This window comes from Oncorhynchus clarkii, chromosome 2, assembly GCF_045791955.1.
Source record: "Oncorhynchus clarkii lewisi isolate Uvic-CL-2024 chromosome 2, UVic_Ocla_1.0, whole genome shotgun sequence".
Lineage (NCBI taxonomy): Eukaryota > Metazoa > Chordata > Actinopteri > Salmoniformes > Salmonidae > Oncorhynchus > Oncorhynchus clarkii.
Window position 1 is genome coordinate 19,398,578 of NC_092148.1, and position 19,079 is coordinate 19,417,656.

A 19,079-nucleotide genomic window follows, 5' to 3' on the forward strand; every position below is an offset into this window, starting at 1 on the left:
GATACTCTCCAGCCTGTGTCCAGGGTCCCTTGCCGTCCAGAATCTCCTCCCATGTTCAGGCGTCCTGAGATCGCTGCTGCTGCCCATTACCACTCTGCTTAGTCCTTTGGTGGTGGGTGCTTCTGTAACGTTCGTTGTTGGGAGAAAGAGAGGAGGACCATGGTGCAGCGTGGTAAGTGTTCATCTTGTTTTAATAAGAAATACTGAACACTGAACAAAACAATAAAATGACAAAACGAACAGTCCTGAACGGTGAAACAAAACACAGAACAGAAAATAAGCACCCACAACTCAAAAGTGAAACCAGGCTACCTAAGTATGGTTCTCAATCAGGGACAACGATTGACAGCTGCCTCTGATTGAGAACCATACCAGGCCAAACACAGAAATCCCAAATCATAAAAAAAAGAACATAGACAACCCACCCAACTCACGCCCTGATCATACTTAAAACAAAGACATAACAAAAGAACTAAGGTCACAACGTGACACTAAAGCCATGACATCATTTTCTGGAATTTTCAAAGCTGTTTAAAGGCACAGTCAACTTAGTGTATGTAAACTTCTGACCCACTGGTATTGTGATTCAATGAATTTTAAGTTAAATAATCTGTCTGTAAACAATTGTTGGAAAAATGACTTGTGTCATGCACAAAGTAGATGTCCTAACCGATTTGCCAAAACTATAGTTTGTTAACAAGAAATTTGTGGAGTGGTTGAAAAACAAGTTTTAATGACTCCAGCCTAAGTGTATGTAAACTTCTGACTTCAACTGTACATCTTCCCGGCTGAGGCAACCAGGTTTTTTCATAAAATGTCCTGGTAGGCTACTTGGTAAAGTTTATAATGCCGTCGACCTTAGCAAGGTCCACAGGACCAGTGGAAGCAAAATAGCCTCATAACATCAAAGACACACCTCCATACTTTACTGTAGGTATCAGGTACATTTCTGCATGTTTCTGTTTTTCAATGCCCACAAACCCACACCGGTGTGTGTGGCCAAAGAGCTCTATTATCATGTCATCTGACCATTCTGTATGGAGGAATGGTCTAAGATCCCTCCCAACATGTTCTCCAATCTAACAAAACATTTTAGAAAAATGCTCAGAGTATTGAAAACTCAGGTGCTAATAATTTTTGACCCTTATCTTTTTTAGATTTTTTACAAATTATTTGTTAAACAAAGTTTTCCCATGAGCAATTGTATTAGTATGAAATAATATATTTAAAAAAATGCATTCTGTATATCTCAGTATTTGTATGATTTATTTATTTGATATACTATTTTTGGCTGATTTTTATCAAGGGTGCCAATAATTATTGTCTTTACTGTATATTGATCAGCGATCTATTTCACTCAAAGATATTGTAATCAAATCCATAATTATTTATAGGCATTGGAGAGTTTATTCATTCAAAACATGTTATTACAAGGCAATTGATAGCTATTAGACACCAATTCATTCTAGAATTAGGCCTGGTTTAAATGATCTAAAGCTTTTTGGCTCTACATATTAAAGCAATTATCTTTTGCCATTGTTGTTAGGGCATCGACCTTGTAGGAATAATGAATGTGGCAGGTGCTAGTTTTGTTCTCTTTACTGTAGCACATATAACCCCAGAACCCTTGCTAGATAGCCAGGTGGGAGCTCCAAGGAGAGCCTTGCATCATTACCACCATGAGTTGGGATCGACAGTTAACCTGTCAATTCACCACTGTGGTGAATACGTCAGTGGCCAGATGCAAAGTGGGAAAGTCACCCAGATTAGACTCGAATTAGATACATATGACCTTCATCTCGCTCAATTAAATTACATCCAAAAGTCTAACCACAGAAGCATATTAAATCTGACGAAGGAAATGAGATCTCACCCGCAATGGGAAACTGGTTTGATAGTTACCCTGATAATTTATGACAATGGCAATTCGTATTTTTTTCCTCTGCAGGTACCAGGCTGATGGTGTTGTACCGCAACCTGGTGGATAATGTGAGCACTCTCGCTTGTACTGCGCCCTGCACTAGGTGTCAGTATGTGCTTTTTCGTCCTTTTATGGAAAGTATCTTCAACCTAGAAGAGAACCAGGAAGTAACTCCGTCGTTTGTTTAGATTATTAGCTAGAACGGGAGTTAGCAACTTCGGGAGTTACGTTTTTGCTTGCTTTAGAAAGTGAAAGGTGTAGCTAGATAGGGTCATTCAAAATAGCATCATAACATGAATAAAACAGAGAGGGGAATCATGAGCTCATTGCTTGTTGTTGTGGCTGTAACCTATGTCCTCGTTAGCCGAGCAGAATGTCACACTAGTACTACGCCAACGCCATTGAATTGTAAGATACTATTCCTACATTTTTGGTTACGACATGTATCAACAGCATTCAGTATTGTCATTGCTCGTTACATTTATTTGTTTGCATTATGTCGCTTCCAAGGTCTCGATGGCTAGCTAGCTAACTATAAGTGAAATGCGTCATCAGCTAACGTTAGCTTGCTAGGTGAGCAAAAATCATCAACTTTGAGTTGGTGTGACATGCACAATTGTAGACAGTATGGCGATTTAGCCTATTTTTTAGCAGAGCACAGCTAAGCCTTACTGAATTCAAATAAGAACACACATTTCCTTTCATTTCAGCTTGCAAAGCCTTCTCAACTTGTGACTCATGCACTCAAAACCCAAAGGTAAGCAGAATATTATGTAACACTTCCTATTTGTAAAGCATTATAGTCTGTATAGCCTTCGCTACCAAGTTTACGTTATCACTCGGTCTATGTTCAATAATATATGTATTATTTGTACCATTTTGTACCATTTTGTACAAGGGTCACATCATTGCAAGTAACGTTAATCTGTCTGAATCTATTTTAAGTTACTCAATATAAATTAGAGCAGGGAACTAACTATACGATATTATCACGATACTTAGATACCGATACGATATATATTATGATTCTCATTATTCCATATGTATTGCGATTCGATGTTCCAAACATATTGCGCACCATATGTCTGCTGCAGAGGGACGAGAAAACAACAAGTTTGAGCAGTCACGGAAATAAAAGTACTGTAAACAAATATGCTACCGATTTAAAAATATGGAAAACAATCTTTGAAGGAAAGATACTGGAGTTTTGGTATAGGTACAGCCAACTAGCATAGAAGTAATATTGTGCTATTGTCAAAACGATGCAGTATGATATATCATCAAAAATAATAACTCTATGTAATTATCAATTCCCCACCCCCCATCACTAATAGAAATGCATTAAATTGATGGACACAGTCAAGGACATGGGTGAAGGCTGGGAATAGGTGATCCTACGCATTTCAACTCTTTGAGAATTTAAGTATTAGGCTAATGATAATAAGTGTCTTGTCTTTTCTCAGTGCCTGTGGTGCATGACCAACGACACGTGCACAGACTACCCAGTGAGCTACATTCTGCCTCCGCCTGCAGTGTGTAAACTGTCACAGGCACGATGGGGAGTGTGTTGGGGTGAGTGAAATTAAGTTTTACTTGATGTGACCTCCCATTAGACCTCCTGATGTGGGTGCAGGCTTTAATTCTAATCAACTTATTGTAGTGTTCGATTTGGACATGAATTAGTATAATCAAGCGTGTTACTACTTTGCTAGAACAAAAGCCCGCCTTCCACCCACATCAGCCCATGGCGGACCACATGCTTAGTTGGGTGTCTGTTAAGGTCAATATAGCAACAGTCAGATGAATACAGAATAGTACCTCTGATTGTGGTTGGTGGAGCCTAAATTCTTCGGGGCATGGATTCTACAAGGTGTCAATTGGTATCACAGGACCTAACGTGTGCCAGGAAAACATTACACCACCAGCAGCCTATACCGCTGACACCAGGCAGGATGAGGTCATGTACTGCTCGTGTTCCTAATGGAGCCACTTCTTCTTGTTTTTAGCTGATAGGAGTGGAACCAGGTGTGGTTGTCTGCTGCAATAGCCAATCCGTGACAAGGACGGAAGAGTTCTGCACGCCACTTTTGTGGCGTTATTTGCCTGTTTGTGGCCCGCCTGTTAGCTTGCACAATTCTTGCCATTCTCCTTTGACCTCGCTGTTTTCACCCACAGGACTATCGCTGACTGGATGTTTTTTGTTTGTGACACCATTCCTAGACACTACTGTGCCTTTAAAGTCCAGGAGGCTGGCCAGTTTCTGAGATACTGGAAAAGGGCGCGCTTGGCACTGACGATCATACCAAGCTCAAAGTCGCTTAGGTCACTCGTTTTTCTAACGTTCAAACAGTAACGGAATGTGTCTGCCTGCATAATATAGTAAGCCACGGCCACGTAACTCACTCTCTGTAGGAGCTAATCATTTTCGTGAACTGGGTGGTGTTCCTCATAAACGGGCCTCGGAGAAAGTATTCACGCCCCTTGACTTTTCTACATTTGGTTGTGTTTGTTAAAGACAGAGATTTTGTCACTGGCCTACACACAATACTCCATAATGTCAGTGTAATTATAGTGTTTAACATGTTTTTTGAATGACCACCTCATCTCGGGTACCCCACACATACAATTATCTGTATGGTCTCTCAGTCGAGCAGTGAATTTCAAACACAGATTCAACCACAAAGACCAGGGAGGTTTTCCAATGCCTCGCAAAGAAGGGCACCTATTGGTAGACGGGTAAAAAAGTAAACATTTCTTTGAATATCCCTTTGAACATGTTGAAGTTATTAATTACACTTTGGGTGGTGTATCAATATACCCAATCACTGCAAAGATACAGGCATTATTTTTAACTCAGTTTCGGGGGGGAAGGAAACTGCTCAGGGACTTTAAAACAGTTAGTTTAATGGCTGTGTCTCGGTCCTAGCTTTGATGCACCTGTACTGTCTCCGCCTTCTACTAGATGGTAGCAGGGTGAACAGGCCGTGGCTCATTCAGGCCTAGTATATGTCAGTCAGCCTGCCCCCTCTGGCTGTTCTGTGTTGATTAAAGAGCCCCCCTACTGACTGATCCACACTCACACACTGGGGCTGCCTGCTGAAGCTGTTTGCAGGGGCTCTGATCACAGGCCTCTGGGCCACAGATGACAACAGCATGTGGTTTCTGAGCACAACCATGGGGTTAGATACCAGGGCTAAATAATAAGGAATAACACACATTCCACACTTATGATCATTTTAATAATTTAAGAAGAGATCTATTATTTTGTTTTCGGAAAAAATCTCCCTGACACACATATTGGCATATTTAATTGGCATATTTAATTAAAAGTTGGAGACTTTTATCTCCCTCACCAACTTCAAACATCTGCTATCTGAGCAGCTAACCGAGCGCTGCAGCTGTACATAGTCTATCGGTAAACAGCCCACCCATTTTTACCTACCTCATCCCCATACTGTTTTTATTTATTTACTTTTCTGCTCTTTTGCACACCAATATCTCTACCTGCACATGACCATCTGATCATTTATCACTCCAGTGTTGTTAATCTGCAAAATTGTAATTATTCGCCTACCTCCTCATGCCTTTTGCACACAATGTATATAGACTCCCCTTTTTTTTCTACTGTGTTACTGACTTGTTAATTGTTTACTCCATGTGTTGTTGTCTGTTCACACTGCTATGCTTTATCTTGGCCAGGTCGCAGTTGTAAATGAGAACTTGTTCTCAACTAGCCTACCTGGTTAAATAAAGGTGAAATAAAATAAAAATAAAAATAATTAAGAATACAATGTTTTATGACATGAGAATCTGGAAACAACCATCTTTGTCCAAATGAGTTACTAATCAGTTTAAATCCTTCTCAACTTGTGACTCATGCATTCAAAACCCACAGGTAAGAAGAATATTATGCAGCAATTCTTGACCAACATTTATTTTGTCCAAACTAAATCGAGGAAGTACAAAAATCTTGACATAAAACCCCACTTGTAATTTCAAAAACACACCAGCAGGTGGCAGTAATGTCTAACAAAGATGCATTGTTGAATAGTGGTCTGAGTGCCAAGCTGAGCTTTTCATATCACTCAATCACAGGCTGGTACTGCTCAGGCTAATTAAATAATACTGCATATCTGACTTTCTCTACCAATCAACATCAGTGCAGTCTTTATACCCCTCATTTGAATCTGTTTGATTCCTCATGGGTTTATTCGTCATTATGATAGAATAATTGCATAATCACATGAATAATGAAATGTTCTCTTCATCCTTGATAAAGGATAGTGTTGTGAACGTGTGTGAAATTCACTTAAAAATCGAATAAACTTGAAGCATGTTATTTGTTCATATCTTGACCTTTGACCTGTTCTCTGTTCCAGTGAACTTCGAGGCTCTGATCATTGCAATGGCAGTGTTAGGCGGGACCATCATCATCAGCATTGCAGTCTGTTGCTGCTGCTGCTGTTGCTGCAAGAAACGTCAATCAGGGTAATACAGGAAGTGATGTCACAGAATTGCCCTTACTCGCCTAATATTAAGGGATACTTGCAAAGAATGCAAGGGCTTTATCAGTCAGTCTTGATCATTATCCTAGGAAAACCTCCACTCTAACCATATCAGACTCCTCATAAATGTGCTGATATGACTAATATCCTTTGTTACATCCAACATGAAATTATTCAAAATGCAAATCTCTATTCACGTGCACCATCCATTTATTAAAACCGGTAGGTACAGTCCTAGATGGTGATCTTGTCCTGCTCATTATGTGATTCTAGGAGGGAGGAAGAAGAAACTGTCACTACATAGTGGAATGTTTTAAAACGGCATGTCAATCAAGTGCTTTCTGGCCTGACACCCTGATTGGCAGCCATTTTAAATGCACCCGCTCTGTGCAGCTCAATCATTTATCCTAACTAAACATGAAGGCCGTGAAGATGAAACAACATGTCTGTCCGAAATGAAATTCTACAGACACGCTCACACAGTTCATATTTCTCACCTCCCAATCATTGGAATGCCTCTGCATATATTGGCAAAGTTATTTGTTCCATTTTAAGATTACATCCAATTAACAAAGATGACACCTCTCTCGTTTCCCCAGCAGAACCTCTCACCTGTCAGAACCTCTCCCCTTTCCAAGCTCACACAACAGCAGCCTCACTTTTTTTGCATTAAACACAACCAGCAGAATAACAGGATACAGGATTCCTTCTTGTTGGCAGCATCTATGCAAAGTGAAGCGCAACAGCTGTTCTATACAACAGATCTTAACAGTGTTATAGTATTCCTTATCAACAAAGTCTCATTTCCACTTGGAGACAAAGTATATCATATAATATACTGTACAAGGAAAGTGTGTTCATAAGACCAGTCTGTGCTAGTGTTTCTCTGTCTGTAAACCGTGATGTTTCAAGGGGATTGTAACGCTGCCTGTGTCTCTGTCTCACCAGGCCAGACAGAGATGAGGAGAGGTTTGCCAGGAGGAGAGAGGAGATCAGACAGCGTGCTGATGAACGGTAAGGATTCCTTAGTTATCACACCCTCTGCTTCACACTGGCTTTCAAACCACTACTAAAGGATGCCCCATTTTATCAACACCATGATTTGTGTGAGCCCACACTGTTAGTTGCTTAGATTTTTGGGGAGGTGCTTATATCCGTTTCAATGATCGCAAGCGCTTCCCACAGCTACCTAGTCAGATTCAGAGTTTTCTACTCTTTTGTTGGTGATCATCTATAGAGACGTTCTCTGTCACGGTTGGGGATTTGAACAGTTGGTGAGCTGTTCCTACGGCTCTTCAAGCAGAACCGTCTCCAGGAGGTGTGTGTGTGTGTGTGTGTGTGTGTGTGTGTGTGTGTGTGTGTGTGTGTGTGTGTGTGTGTGTGTGTGTGTGTGTGTGTGTGTGTGTGTGTGTGTGTGTGTGTGTGTGTGTGTGTGTGTGTGTGTGTGTGTGTGTGTGTGTGTGTCCATCCAAACACCAACCGAGAGGATTGTAATCACTGACTCCAGTTCTTAGTTCTCAGCAGCTGATAATGAGGTCATAGGTGTGTGGTGAGTATAGAACATGCTACTACATCTTGTAGTGTAGTGGTAGTAATGGGATTCTGAGCCACACTTCCTCCTACACCGAATCACGGTGTACTAAAGCTGGTCTGGAACCCCCCCCCCCCTCCCTTTACATAAATGTTTCAGCCTTTCTTTCAATTGTTTCCCGCCTGTCGTCCACCGAGGATAGCCTGATGTGTTGTTTAACGCGGTGAGCAGTCAGTCATGCAGAAAGACTGTCGGTAACAGTAAGTTTATCATGTGGTGTACTGGGGAGTTTAGGCTCACTGTGTGTTTCTGAATTAAATCAGCCTCTGTGAACCTTTCTTCTATCAAGCCAAGGAATGTAGAGTATATTCACTCAGTCAGTTCCTGATGTGGATCAAACCACTATAGTCTGTGTTAGTGTACTGACCTACATAGACAGTGTTGGTGTTCTGATGGGAACAGAAGGGACCCAGGCCTGTTTTAGGCACCATGGGAGAGGAGGAAGCCTCTAGAGAGATTACAGCATGTTTACAGCACATCCCCAGAGTCTGCAGATGGAGAGGTTAGGGCACAGCTAAGAGCTCTGAGCCCTCTGTCATCTGAGCCACAGATGGGGAATGTTCTACAGAACAACTAAACAGACACAAGTTATCACATCCCCACCATCCAAACTCCACAGACTTTTACTGTATCTCTATGTTGGAGAATGTCCCATTGAAATAACACAGGGTATAGGTTAAGTTTGTCCCGACTCCCTATCAAACCAAGGGGTTTACGGAGGTCTAAGACAGCGGTAGAGAGCGAGTTTAGAAAGACAGAGAGCACTTGAGTCTTTGAGATTGTATTCAACCCTCTCGCTCTTTTTCATTTTCTTCCGGTTGCTCACCCTCCCTCCTCCCCTCCCACTTGTTGCCTTCGTGCATGGTTATGTGGGAGTCAGTCAGCTGAGAGGGAGGGAGGTGGGGGAGACAGATGGTAGTCTGTGGTCAGGACAGCCTCTGCTCCTCTCTGCTCCCTGTGTTGTCAGCCTGCCTGCCTCCACTGATTGCTGCTTCCAAGATCACTACCTGGCATTAAAAAGCCCAGACTGATTTACACTGTCTGTCTTTGTGTGGGACTGCCACTGGGGACCCAGTGAATTTACGTCCCTGGAGGGGCCAACAAAACAATCACAACCACCTCCCCTACCTGCCTCCTTTGTGTCCCCCATAAAGTTAGAGCGATGGCTGGGTGGCAGGCTCCTCAGCCTGCCCTTTGCCCGTATTTCACCTACTGCTGGCCATGCCGGTGTAAAACACAGCGTCTTGTTGTTTACGAGCCTCTATCAGGGGCCATGGGGAGGTAAACAATGACACTAAAGCCGCCTTAAATAATGTCAGATGTCTAAAGGCTTAATGCTGCCACTTTAAGGCATGGCAGCTTCGTTCAGCAAGATGGAGGGTGGAGTCAACTTTTTGTTTGTAGAGGACAGATATAGATGCCACTTTTGTTATTGATTGCTTTTGACAACCATATTTGATATCTCCGCTACTGCAGTCCGTAAATGGACTTGAAAAGGTATTTGCAGCTTGGGCAAAGTTCTTCCATTAAGCGGGGCTCCTCTGAGGAGGCTGGGGAGTATGGTGCAGCAACTGTGAAGTGTCACTGGTGAGAAAGCTGAGGTGCTAAAAGCAGCAGTGTGAAACAACATGTAACAAGTTTAGCAGAAACACCCACTGACTGAGTACGTTTACATGCACAGTAATAATTGGATATTAAAGGGATTATGGCAGTAGGCCTAGTATGGCAATAGTCATGTAAACACCTTAGTCTGCTTAGCTTAATCAGCGTAAGGTTTAAATTGAAGTAAGCATACGCATATAACACCTGGTTTCCTGAGCAATCTCTGGAATTATTAGGACATGTAAACAGTTTAATCTGTTTTCCAGCGGTGTAATTGATCTGCACATTTACCAGCACCGGTAGCACAAGCCTCCCTCTTATACACGAGTGAAGTGAGTTTGGAAAAACTGAAAGTATGCATCTTAGGACATATAAAGTTTGTATGTGAAAATTATTTCTAACTCGGAATCAAATAGGCTTCGAAAAAATAACATGGTCGTTGTGGTAGAATTTTTATTTTGATTGGCTATTTTCTGCATTTATCAAAAGTCCCGTTCAGACGTGTCCATGTAAACAGGATTATTTGGGAAATCGTTCTTCTTGCAAAACATGTCAACGTTTTAAACAAACTATTATATTAATCTGAATATCTGCAATAATCGTGTAATTATGTGCATGTAACAGTGCTCACTGAATGGTGGTTTATAAAGTATGATTGTATTCACAATCTCCTTCATTACCCAGAAGTACTGACTGAGAAGACTTTATAAATCCTACATTACCCAGAAGTACTGGCTGAGAAGACTTTATAAATCCTACATTACCCAGAAGTACTGACTGAGAAGACTTTATAAATCCTACATTACCCAGAAGTACTGGCTGAGAAGACTTTATAAATCCTACATTACCCAGAAGTACTGAATGAGAAGACTTTATAAATCCTTCATTACCCAGAAATGCTGACTGAGAAGACTTTATAAATCCTACATTACCCAGAAGTACTGACTGAGAAGACTTTATAAATCCTACATTACCCAGAAGTACTGACTGAGAAGACTTTATAAATCCTACATTACCCAGAAGTACTGACTGAGAAGACTTTATAAATCCTACATTACCCAGAAGTACTGACTGAGAAGACTATATAAATCCTACATTACCCAGAAGTACTGACTGAGAAGACTTTATAAATCCTACATTACCCAGAAGTACTGACTGAGAAGACTTTATAAATCATTTCCTAATGTTCATTATCCTGTGTTCTTCTGTTATCGTGTTATTACATGTTCCAGTGTTGCTTATTGTCATGTTACTGTGTGATAGAACATGACTAGCGTTGTCCTCTACTCTGACAGGAAGGTGGAGAGGAAGGTGAGGCATGATGACATCCGCAAGAAGTATGGTACGTATCACTATTTTAGCTATTTTATTAGGATCCACATTAACTGTTGCCATAGCATCAGCTACTCTTCCTGGGGTCCACACAAAACATGAACCGTGATACAGAACAGCTCAAGGACAGAACTACATACATGTATACAATGGTATGTCTCAACTTTTTACTAGCAACTTATCTTGTATCTAATATGAACCAAGGACTGCTTCTAACCTCTTATGCAATTAGACCCAAGATACACTTCCTTATATAATTTTACCCAATGACCTTGCTCTACTTCACCTGATATGAAAGTCTTCTGAGACTGTACATTTACAAGCCTCTTAATGTTCTGTGACCTGATGTGCTTAACTTGGGCGTAATGGGATGAGCATTCAGCATTCATTGTCCTCGATCCATAGGGCCGTCCATTTCCATATTTTCTAAGGTGTTGCTTATTGACTTTCCATCCTCGGTCACATTAATGCATTATTCAGCGTGTCCCAAAGCAAGCCAACGCAGCCCACATATTGCTTACTCTACCTCAAGTCTCTCTAAATCAATTCTAACATGATGCGTCACACTTTGGATGTCAGATACTGGGCATCTCATTACCGTCTGAATGTTAGTACAGGTCAGCACAACACACACAGATCCCCATGTTGAAACATTGATACAGAAACACAGGCCAACTCTGTCTCAGGTCATATCTTGATTCTGAATACTGTAACAACCCGTAAGGCTCGGTTAGCTGGTTTATTCAGTATGCCAGGCAGTGTATGAGAGTGGGGGGAGCAGTGAGGTGACTAGGAATGAACAGCAGTCTGTAGGGCAGAGGGCTCCCTGGGATGAATAGGAATGATGGGAGATATGAGCACTGCAGTCAGTCCCAGGGTTGACCGAAATGCGGGTGGGATTTCTGGACTTCCTGCTTATTCCCTCCTTATTCCAGGAATTATCCAACTGAGGTTTTTGGAAAACCTAGGATTTTTGGGAAAGTCGCCGGCATTTTTTAGTCCTTAGTCAGTCTATATGAATTATGGGAGTTATGAGACAAGCAGGACAGAGTGTCTCTGGAGTCTGGTACTGTAACCTCTGCTCTATGCTAGGCCTCTGACCCTGGGACTGAAGAGAGGGGTGGTGTATATGAAGACATCTGCTTCTGGTTAAGTGTGAGAGGGGGGTAGCATCACTCTAAAGCTCTCTGAAAAGTGACTATTCCTAGTGAATGTTTCTCTGTTATTGATGTGTTGTCAAGTTTGAGATCTTTCCATACACTTCACGTTCTCTAGGTGTGTGTGTGTTAATGTCTCTGTGGTATTGGTTGCAGTTCCACATAAATTGTGAATTTCTTTATGGACAACATGACAGAGTGATGGATGGTGGTCTCCTTCACATGCCCCCTGCTTACTGAAGTCTATATACATTAGGGACCGCTTGGCATTTGTCTGCTACTCAAACAAGGTGTGTGTGTGTGTGTGTGTGTGTGTGTGTGTGTGTGTGTGTGTGTGTGTGCGCGCCTTTCACTCAGTCAATCCTCAGAGATCAAACAACACCTAATGACCTGCACCACATTCCCATCATCTCGACAGCCTCTGTACAACCCCACTTGGCAGCCTCTGTACAACCCCACTTGGCAGCCTCTGTACAACCCCACTTGGCAGCCTCTCTACAACCCCACTTGGCAGCCTCTGTACAACCCCCCTTGGCAGCCTCTGTACAAACCCCCCCCATGGCAGCCTCTGTACAATCGCCCCCATGGCAACCTCTGTACAATCCCCCCTTGGCAGCCTCTGTACCACCCCCCCTTGGCAGCCTCTGTACAACCCCCCTTGGCAGCCTCTGTACCACCACCCCTTGGCAGCCTCTGCACCACCACCCCTTGGAAGCCCCTGTAACACCCCCCCTTGGCAGCCTCCGTACCACCACCCCTTGGCAGCCTCTGTACCACCACCCCTTGGCAGCCTCTGTACCACCACCCCTTGGCAGCCTCTGTACCACCCCCCCTTGGCAGCCTCTGTACCACCCCCCCCCCCCCCCCCCCCCCTTTGGCAGCCTCTGTACCACCCCCCAGCCCCTGTACAACCCCTAGACAATGTAACTATAGTGGGCTCCAAAATTACTGGCACCCCTAACTGGCAATGGACAAACAATACTTCAAAAAAATGTAAACAATATAGTTATGGAGGTAAACTCAAAATTCCAACATGTGAAAAATACTGTACTTTATTAATGTTTTAATGGAACCCAACAAAATTAATTTATTGATTTAATTAAATATCAATGTCCTCCAAATCAAGGTTTCACAATTAATGGCACCCTTAAATATTATTGTAAATAACATCTAACAAAATTAAACTTAAGTGGAATTTAATTCCTGGTTTATCTACGTGTTAAGGAACTACACTGCTCAAAAAAATAAAGGGAACACTTAAACAACACAATGTAACTCCAAGTCAATCACACTTCTGTGAAATCAAACTGTCCACTTAGGAAGCAACACTGATTGACAATAAATTTCACATGCTGTTGTGCAAATGGAATAGACAACAGGTGGAAATTATAGGCAATTAGCAAGACACCCCCAATAAAGGAGTGGTTCTGCAGGTGGTAACCACAGACCACTTCTCAGTTCCTATGCTTCCTGGCTGATGTTTTGGTCACTTTTGAATGCTGGCGGTGCTTTCACTCTAGTGGTAGCATGAGACGGAGTCTACAACCCACACAAGTGGCTCAGGTAGTGCAGCTCATCCAGGATGGTACATCAATGCGAGCTGTGGCAAGAAGGTTTGCTGTGTCTGTCAGCGTAGTGTCCAGAGCATGGAGGCGCTACCAGGAGACAGGCCAGTACATCAGGAGACGTGGAGGAGGCCGTAGGAGGGCAACAACCCAGCAGCAGGACCGCTACCTCCGCCTTTGTGCAAGGAGGAGCAGGAGGAGCATTGCCAGAGCCCTGCAAAATGACCTCTAGCAGGCCACAAATGTGCATGTGTCTGCTCAAACGATCAGAAACAGACTCAATGAGGGTGGTATGAGGGCCCGACGTCCACAGGTGGGGGTTGTGCTTACAGCCCAACACAGTGCAGGACGTTTGGCATTTGCCAGAGAACACCAAGATTGGCAAATTCGCCACTGGCGCCCTGTGCTCTTCACAGATGAAAGCAGGTTCACGTGGAGAACGTTCTGCTGCCTGCAACATCCTCCAGCATGATCGGTTTGGCGGTGAGTCAGTCATGGTGTGGGTGGTATTTCTTTGGGGGGCCGCCATGTGCTCGCCAGAGGTAGCCTGACTGCCATAGGTACCGAGATGAGATCCTCAGACCCCTTGTGAGACCATATGCTGGTGCGGTTGGCCCTGGGTTCCTCCTAATGCAAGACAATGCTAGACCTCATGTGGCTGGAGTGTGTCAGCAGTTCCTGCAAGAGGAAGGAATTGATGCTATGGACGAGCCCACCCGTTCCCCAGACCAGAATCCAATTGAGCACATCTGGGACATCATGTCTCGCTCCATCCACCAATGCCACGTTGCACCACAGACTCTCCAGGAGTTGGCGGATGCTCTAGTCCAGGTCTGGGAGGAGATCCCTCAGGAGACCATCCGCACCCTCATCAGGAGCATGCCCAGGCGTTGTAGGGAGGTCATACAGGCACGTAGAGGTCACACACACTACTGAGCCTCATTTTGACTTGTTTTAAGGACATTACATCAAAGTTGGATCAGCCTGTAGTGTGGTTTTCCACTTTAATTTTGAGTGTCACTCCAAATCCAGAACTCCATGGGTTGATAAATTTGATTTCCATTGATAATTTTTGTGTGATTTTGTTGTTAGCACATTCAACTATGTAAAGAAAAAAGTATTTAATAAGAATATTTCATTCATTCATATCTAGGATGTGTTATTTTAGTGTTCCCTTTATTTTTTTGAGCAGTGTATATTGAGCCATTACATCAGTTCCTTTTTCACTAGGGTATAAAATTAAGTAACACGCATGCAATATCCCTTTGTCATTCAACACCATGAAGAAAATAACTGGCAGTTCAAAAGGACAGATGGTTGTAGACCTTCATAAATCTGGTAATGGCTACAAGAAGATCCACAAATGATTGAATATACCACGGCGCACTGTCAGGGCAATTATTATTTTTAAATCAAAAGAAATGGAACAGTTGAAAACCTTACGGGTAGAGGAAGCAAATGCATTTTGCCCCCCAGGATAGGGAGGAGGATTGTGAGAGAAGCAACAAAATCCCCAAGAATCACTGTGAAAGAATTGCAGGCCTTGGTGGCATCTTGGGGTCACCATGTTTCAAAAAGCACCATCAGACGCCACCTCCACAACCACAGGCTCTTTGGAAGGGTTGCCAGAAGAAAGCCCTTAATGACCCCAAGACACAGACGCAAGCGCTTTGTTTGTCAAGCATCATTTAAGTTATGATTGGAAAAAGGTGCTTGGCGTCAAAACAGAGATGCATACAAGGAGAGGCACCTCTTACTCACGGGGAAGTATGGTGGTTAGTCAGTGATGTTTTGGGGCTGTTTTAATTCTAGAGGTTCAGAGGCATTGGTTAAGATTGATGGCATAATGAATTCCACCAAGTACCAGGCAATTTTGGCTGACAGTCTGGTTGCCTCTGCCTGAAGGCTGGGACTTGGCCGTATGTGGACTTTCCAAAAAGACAATGACCCAAAACATACCTCAAGATCCACACAGATGGTTCTGTGACAACAAAATCAATGTTCTGCCATGGCCATCTCAGTCGCCAGACCTCAATCCAATCGAACACCTGTGGACTGAGTTGAAGAGGGCGCAAACCCAAGAGTGTGAAGGATCTTGAAAGGATCTGCATAGAGGAATGGTCCAAAATCCCTCCAAATGTGTTCCTTAACCTTGTCAAACATTACAGGAAAAGACCATGCTGTTATCCTTGCCAGAGGTGGTGGCACTAAGTACTAAATGAGGAGTGCCAATAATTATGAAACCTTGATTTTGGTGAAATGTATTTTGTATTAAATAATTGTATGATTTTGGTGGGTTCCATTGAAACATTAATAAAGTACAGTATTTCTCACATGTTGGTATTTTGAGTTTATCCCTATAATTGTATTGTTTATATTTTTTTAAGTATTGTTTGTACATTGCCAGTAATTTTGGAGCCCACTATATAATACCATGATGAACATGAACCTTCTTATGATGGGAAAAATGTTAGCCATCTTATCAGGGAGTTGGTCAACCATGGTTTGCCAGTGCTGTTAAGATAGTGTGTAAAATAATGAATTTGAAGAATGTATCTGCACTGTATGTTTGTTTGTTAGCTAGCTAGCCAGGCTGTTTTAGAGGAATGATTCCATTAGGGTTTTAACTTAACCACCAATTTGCCAACATTCCATTCAAACAATGCAGTCAATTCACAGCCATGCACTGGCTGAAATCAGTTGATGATAGGACTGAGACAAGTTGTAAATGCAACAAGTACTGATTGTATAAATAGGGCTAAGGCACTGCGGTCTTAAGGCACTGCATATCAGTTCAAGAGGCGTCACTACAGTCCCTGGTTCAAATCCAGGCTGTATCACATCCGGCCGTGATTGGGAGTCCCATAGGGTCCCTGGCCAAACCAGCGTCTTCCAGGTTTGGCCGGGGTAGGTCGTCTTGCCTAGTTAAATTTTAAAAAAAATACAAATATCATTTAGTTTTCCAAGATAACAAAACATTTGACATTTATGGTCTGTTTGCATATATTTTAGAGGCTATTTAAACATAACATTTGTATAAAACTCAATATAAACTGTATTATTATTAAGGTATTTTAGGGAGGCAATTCTATAACACAATTTCTGATATCACATATCAGGATTATGCCTCTACTGCCATTCATTCCAATTAGACTCGTTTGCATTTTTCCCTGACCAGTATATGGTTGCTATTTTGACCACATTCTGGAACTTTGAGGGTTAATGTCTCTAGTAATTTAATAGGATCTCTATGCTCCAGGTAGCCTCTGTACAACCCCTACACAGCTCAGTCATAACTCAACAGCTTCTAATCACTGTTTTTCAATGTTCCCCATCTTTCCTTTTGATTTCTCTCTCTCTGTTTTTACAGGTCTTGTCCCTGACTCTGACCACCCATACAGCAAGTTTGAAAATGAGTAAACCAGAAACCTGTGTGAGAGAGAAGAGTTGTTCAGATGGCTCTACTCTGCTCCATCCTTCTTTGGGCTGACTACCATCCTGTCCTGCTGACTGTTTTAGCTTAGAGAGCAGACACACACACCTATATATCAAGACCGGTCTATCGTCATGATTCATCTAAATCAAAACCTTTGCCTATAATTATTAAATGCAGTTTTTATTCATTCATTTTAGGTTCTGATTGAAAATTATTTACAGTTTGAGAATGTTATGTTTTTCACACGATTAAGAAGTTTGAAGAAGTCTAATATTTAGTTTGCTGTTGGAGACGTGGCACTGAGTGGAGCTTAACTTTCTGCACATTGTCTGTGTATTTTTGTGAAATCTCATTTAAAGAGCCTTTGTTTTAAATTACTGTAATATCTGTGAGTACGTTTTCGCTTTGTATATATTTCATAAACCAAGATCATAATTATGCTCAATCTGATATATTTCCTAATACATTTTTTATTTTAAAGTAAAATGTTTAACATTTTAACGACTTAACAACAAGTCTAAGATCACCATGCGCAATGCCAAGCGTCGTCTGGAGTGGTGTAATGCTCACCGCCGTTGGACTCTAAAGCAGTGGAAACTCGTTGTCTGGAGGGATGAATCACTCTTCACCATCTGGCAGTCCTGAAGGATGAATCTGGGTTTGGGGGATGCCAGGCGAAGGCTACCTACCTGAATGCTTAGTGACAACTGTAAAGTTTGGTGTAGGAGGAATAATGATCTGGGCTGTTTTTCATTGTTTGGCCTAGGCCCTTTAGTTTCAGTGAAGGGAAATCTTAATGCTACAGCATACAATGACATTCTAGACGTTTCTGTGCTTCCAACTTTGTGGCAACAGTTTGGGGAAGGCCCTTTCCTGTTTCAGCATGACAATACCCCGTGCACAAAGCGAGGTCCATACAGAAATGGTTAATCAAGATTGGTGTGGAAGAAGAACTTGATTGGCTTGCACAGAGTTCTGACATCAACCCCATCGAACACCTTTGGGATGAATTGGAATGCCGAGTGCGAGCCAGGCCTAATTTCCCAACATCAGTGCCCGACTTCACTAATGCTATTGTGGCTGAAAGGAAGCAAGCGCCCGACCTCACAAATGCTCTTGTGGCTGAAGGGTAGCAAATCCCAGCAGAAATGTTCCAACATCTAGTGGAATGTCTTCCCAGAAGAATGGAGGCTGTTATAGCAGCAAATGGGGGACCAACTCCATATTAATGCCCATGATTTTGGAATTAGATGTTTGACACGCAGGTGTCCACATACCTTTGGTCATGAAGTGAACCTCAGCCTCTCCACTCCTTCTTATTCATAACCACACCTCAATCTACCAGATGTCTGGATGGGGTTGCCAGTCCTTATAATGACAAATTTACTGCTCTGTATGGACATTCAACATCTTAATGGCAGCGCCACTAAGGAACGTTTGGTCATTAAAGGGATACTTTGGAATTTAGGCAATGATGCCCTATATCTACTTCCGCTGAGTCAGATGAGCTCGTAGATACCATTTTTATGTCTGTGTCTGGTATGAAGGAAGTTGGAGATAGTTTCACAAGTATGCTAGCAGATAGTCATTGCGCTAATGCTACACTGAACAAAAATAAAAATGGAACGTGAAGTGTTGGTCCCATGTTTCATGAGCTGAAATAAAAGATCCCAGAAATGTTCCATATGCATAGAAAGCGGATTTCTCTCTGTGCACAAATTTGGGCAGGTATAAGCTACACACAATGACCAAATTAGCATTTTATTGCAATTTGAATGCAGAGATACCGTGATGAGATTCTGAGGCCCATTGTATCGTGCCATTCATCCGACGCCATAACCTCAAATATGAGAGTGTACACTTGTTTAGGCTAGTGGCAAAACTGCTATCTAAATGGAATCTAATCCTAATGCTCGTCGATGCTTTGTTGTTGCGCCTTCTGCACGTGTGCACAGTCTGAATCTACAAGG

At 42.4% G+C, this 19,079-nt stretch overlaps 1 protein-coding gene across 1 annotated transcript; it reads left to right on the forward strand.

Annotated features, from left to right (window-relative positions):
• The first annotated feature begins 2,001 nt into the window (after window positions 1-2,001).
• LOC139423695 (pituitary tumor-transforming gene 1 protein-interacting protein-like) lies at window positions 2,002-17,554 on the forward strand. The gene is made up of 7 exons (XM_071175307.1): window positions 2,002-2,329; window positions 2,632-2,678; window positions 3,385-3,493; window positions 6,301-6,409; window positions 7,375-7,440; window positions 10,915-10,961; window positions 17,044-17,554. Exons 1-7 carry the CDS (start codon window positions 2,215-2,217, stop codon window positions 17,091-17,093), a joined length of 543 nt encoding a protein of 180 aa, XP_071031408.1. The 5' UTR covers window positions 2,002-2,214; the 3' UTR covers window positions 17,094-17,554.
• The last annotated feature ends 1,525 nt before the right edge of the window (window positions 17,555-19,079 follow it).

What these genes read in the sequence shown, in the direction of transcription:
- LOC139423695 (XM_071175307.1), top strand. Translation starts at nt 2,215, where the DNA reads ATGAATAAAACAGAGAGGGGAATCATGAGCTCATTGCTTGTTGTTGTG. An exon ending in TACGCCAACGCCATTGAATT is followed by an intron (nt 2,330 to 2,631) that starts GTAAGATACTAT and finishes CTTTCATTTCAG; the next exon opens with CTTGCAAAGCCTTCTCAACT. An exon ending in AGACAGCGTGCTGATGAACG is followed by an intron (nt 7,441 to 10,914) that starts GTAAGGATTCCT and finishes CTACTCTGACAG; the next exon opens with GAAGGTGGAGAGGAAGGTGA.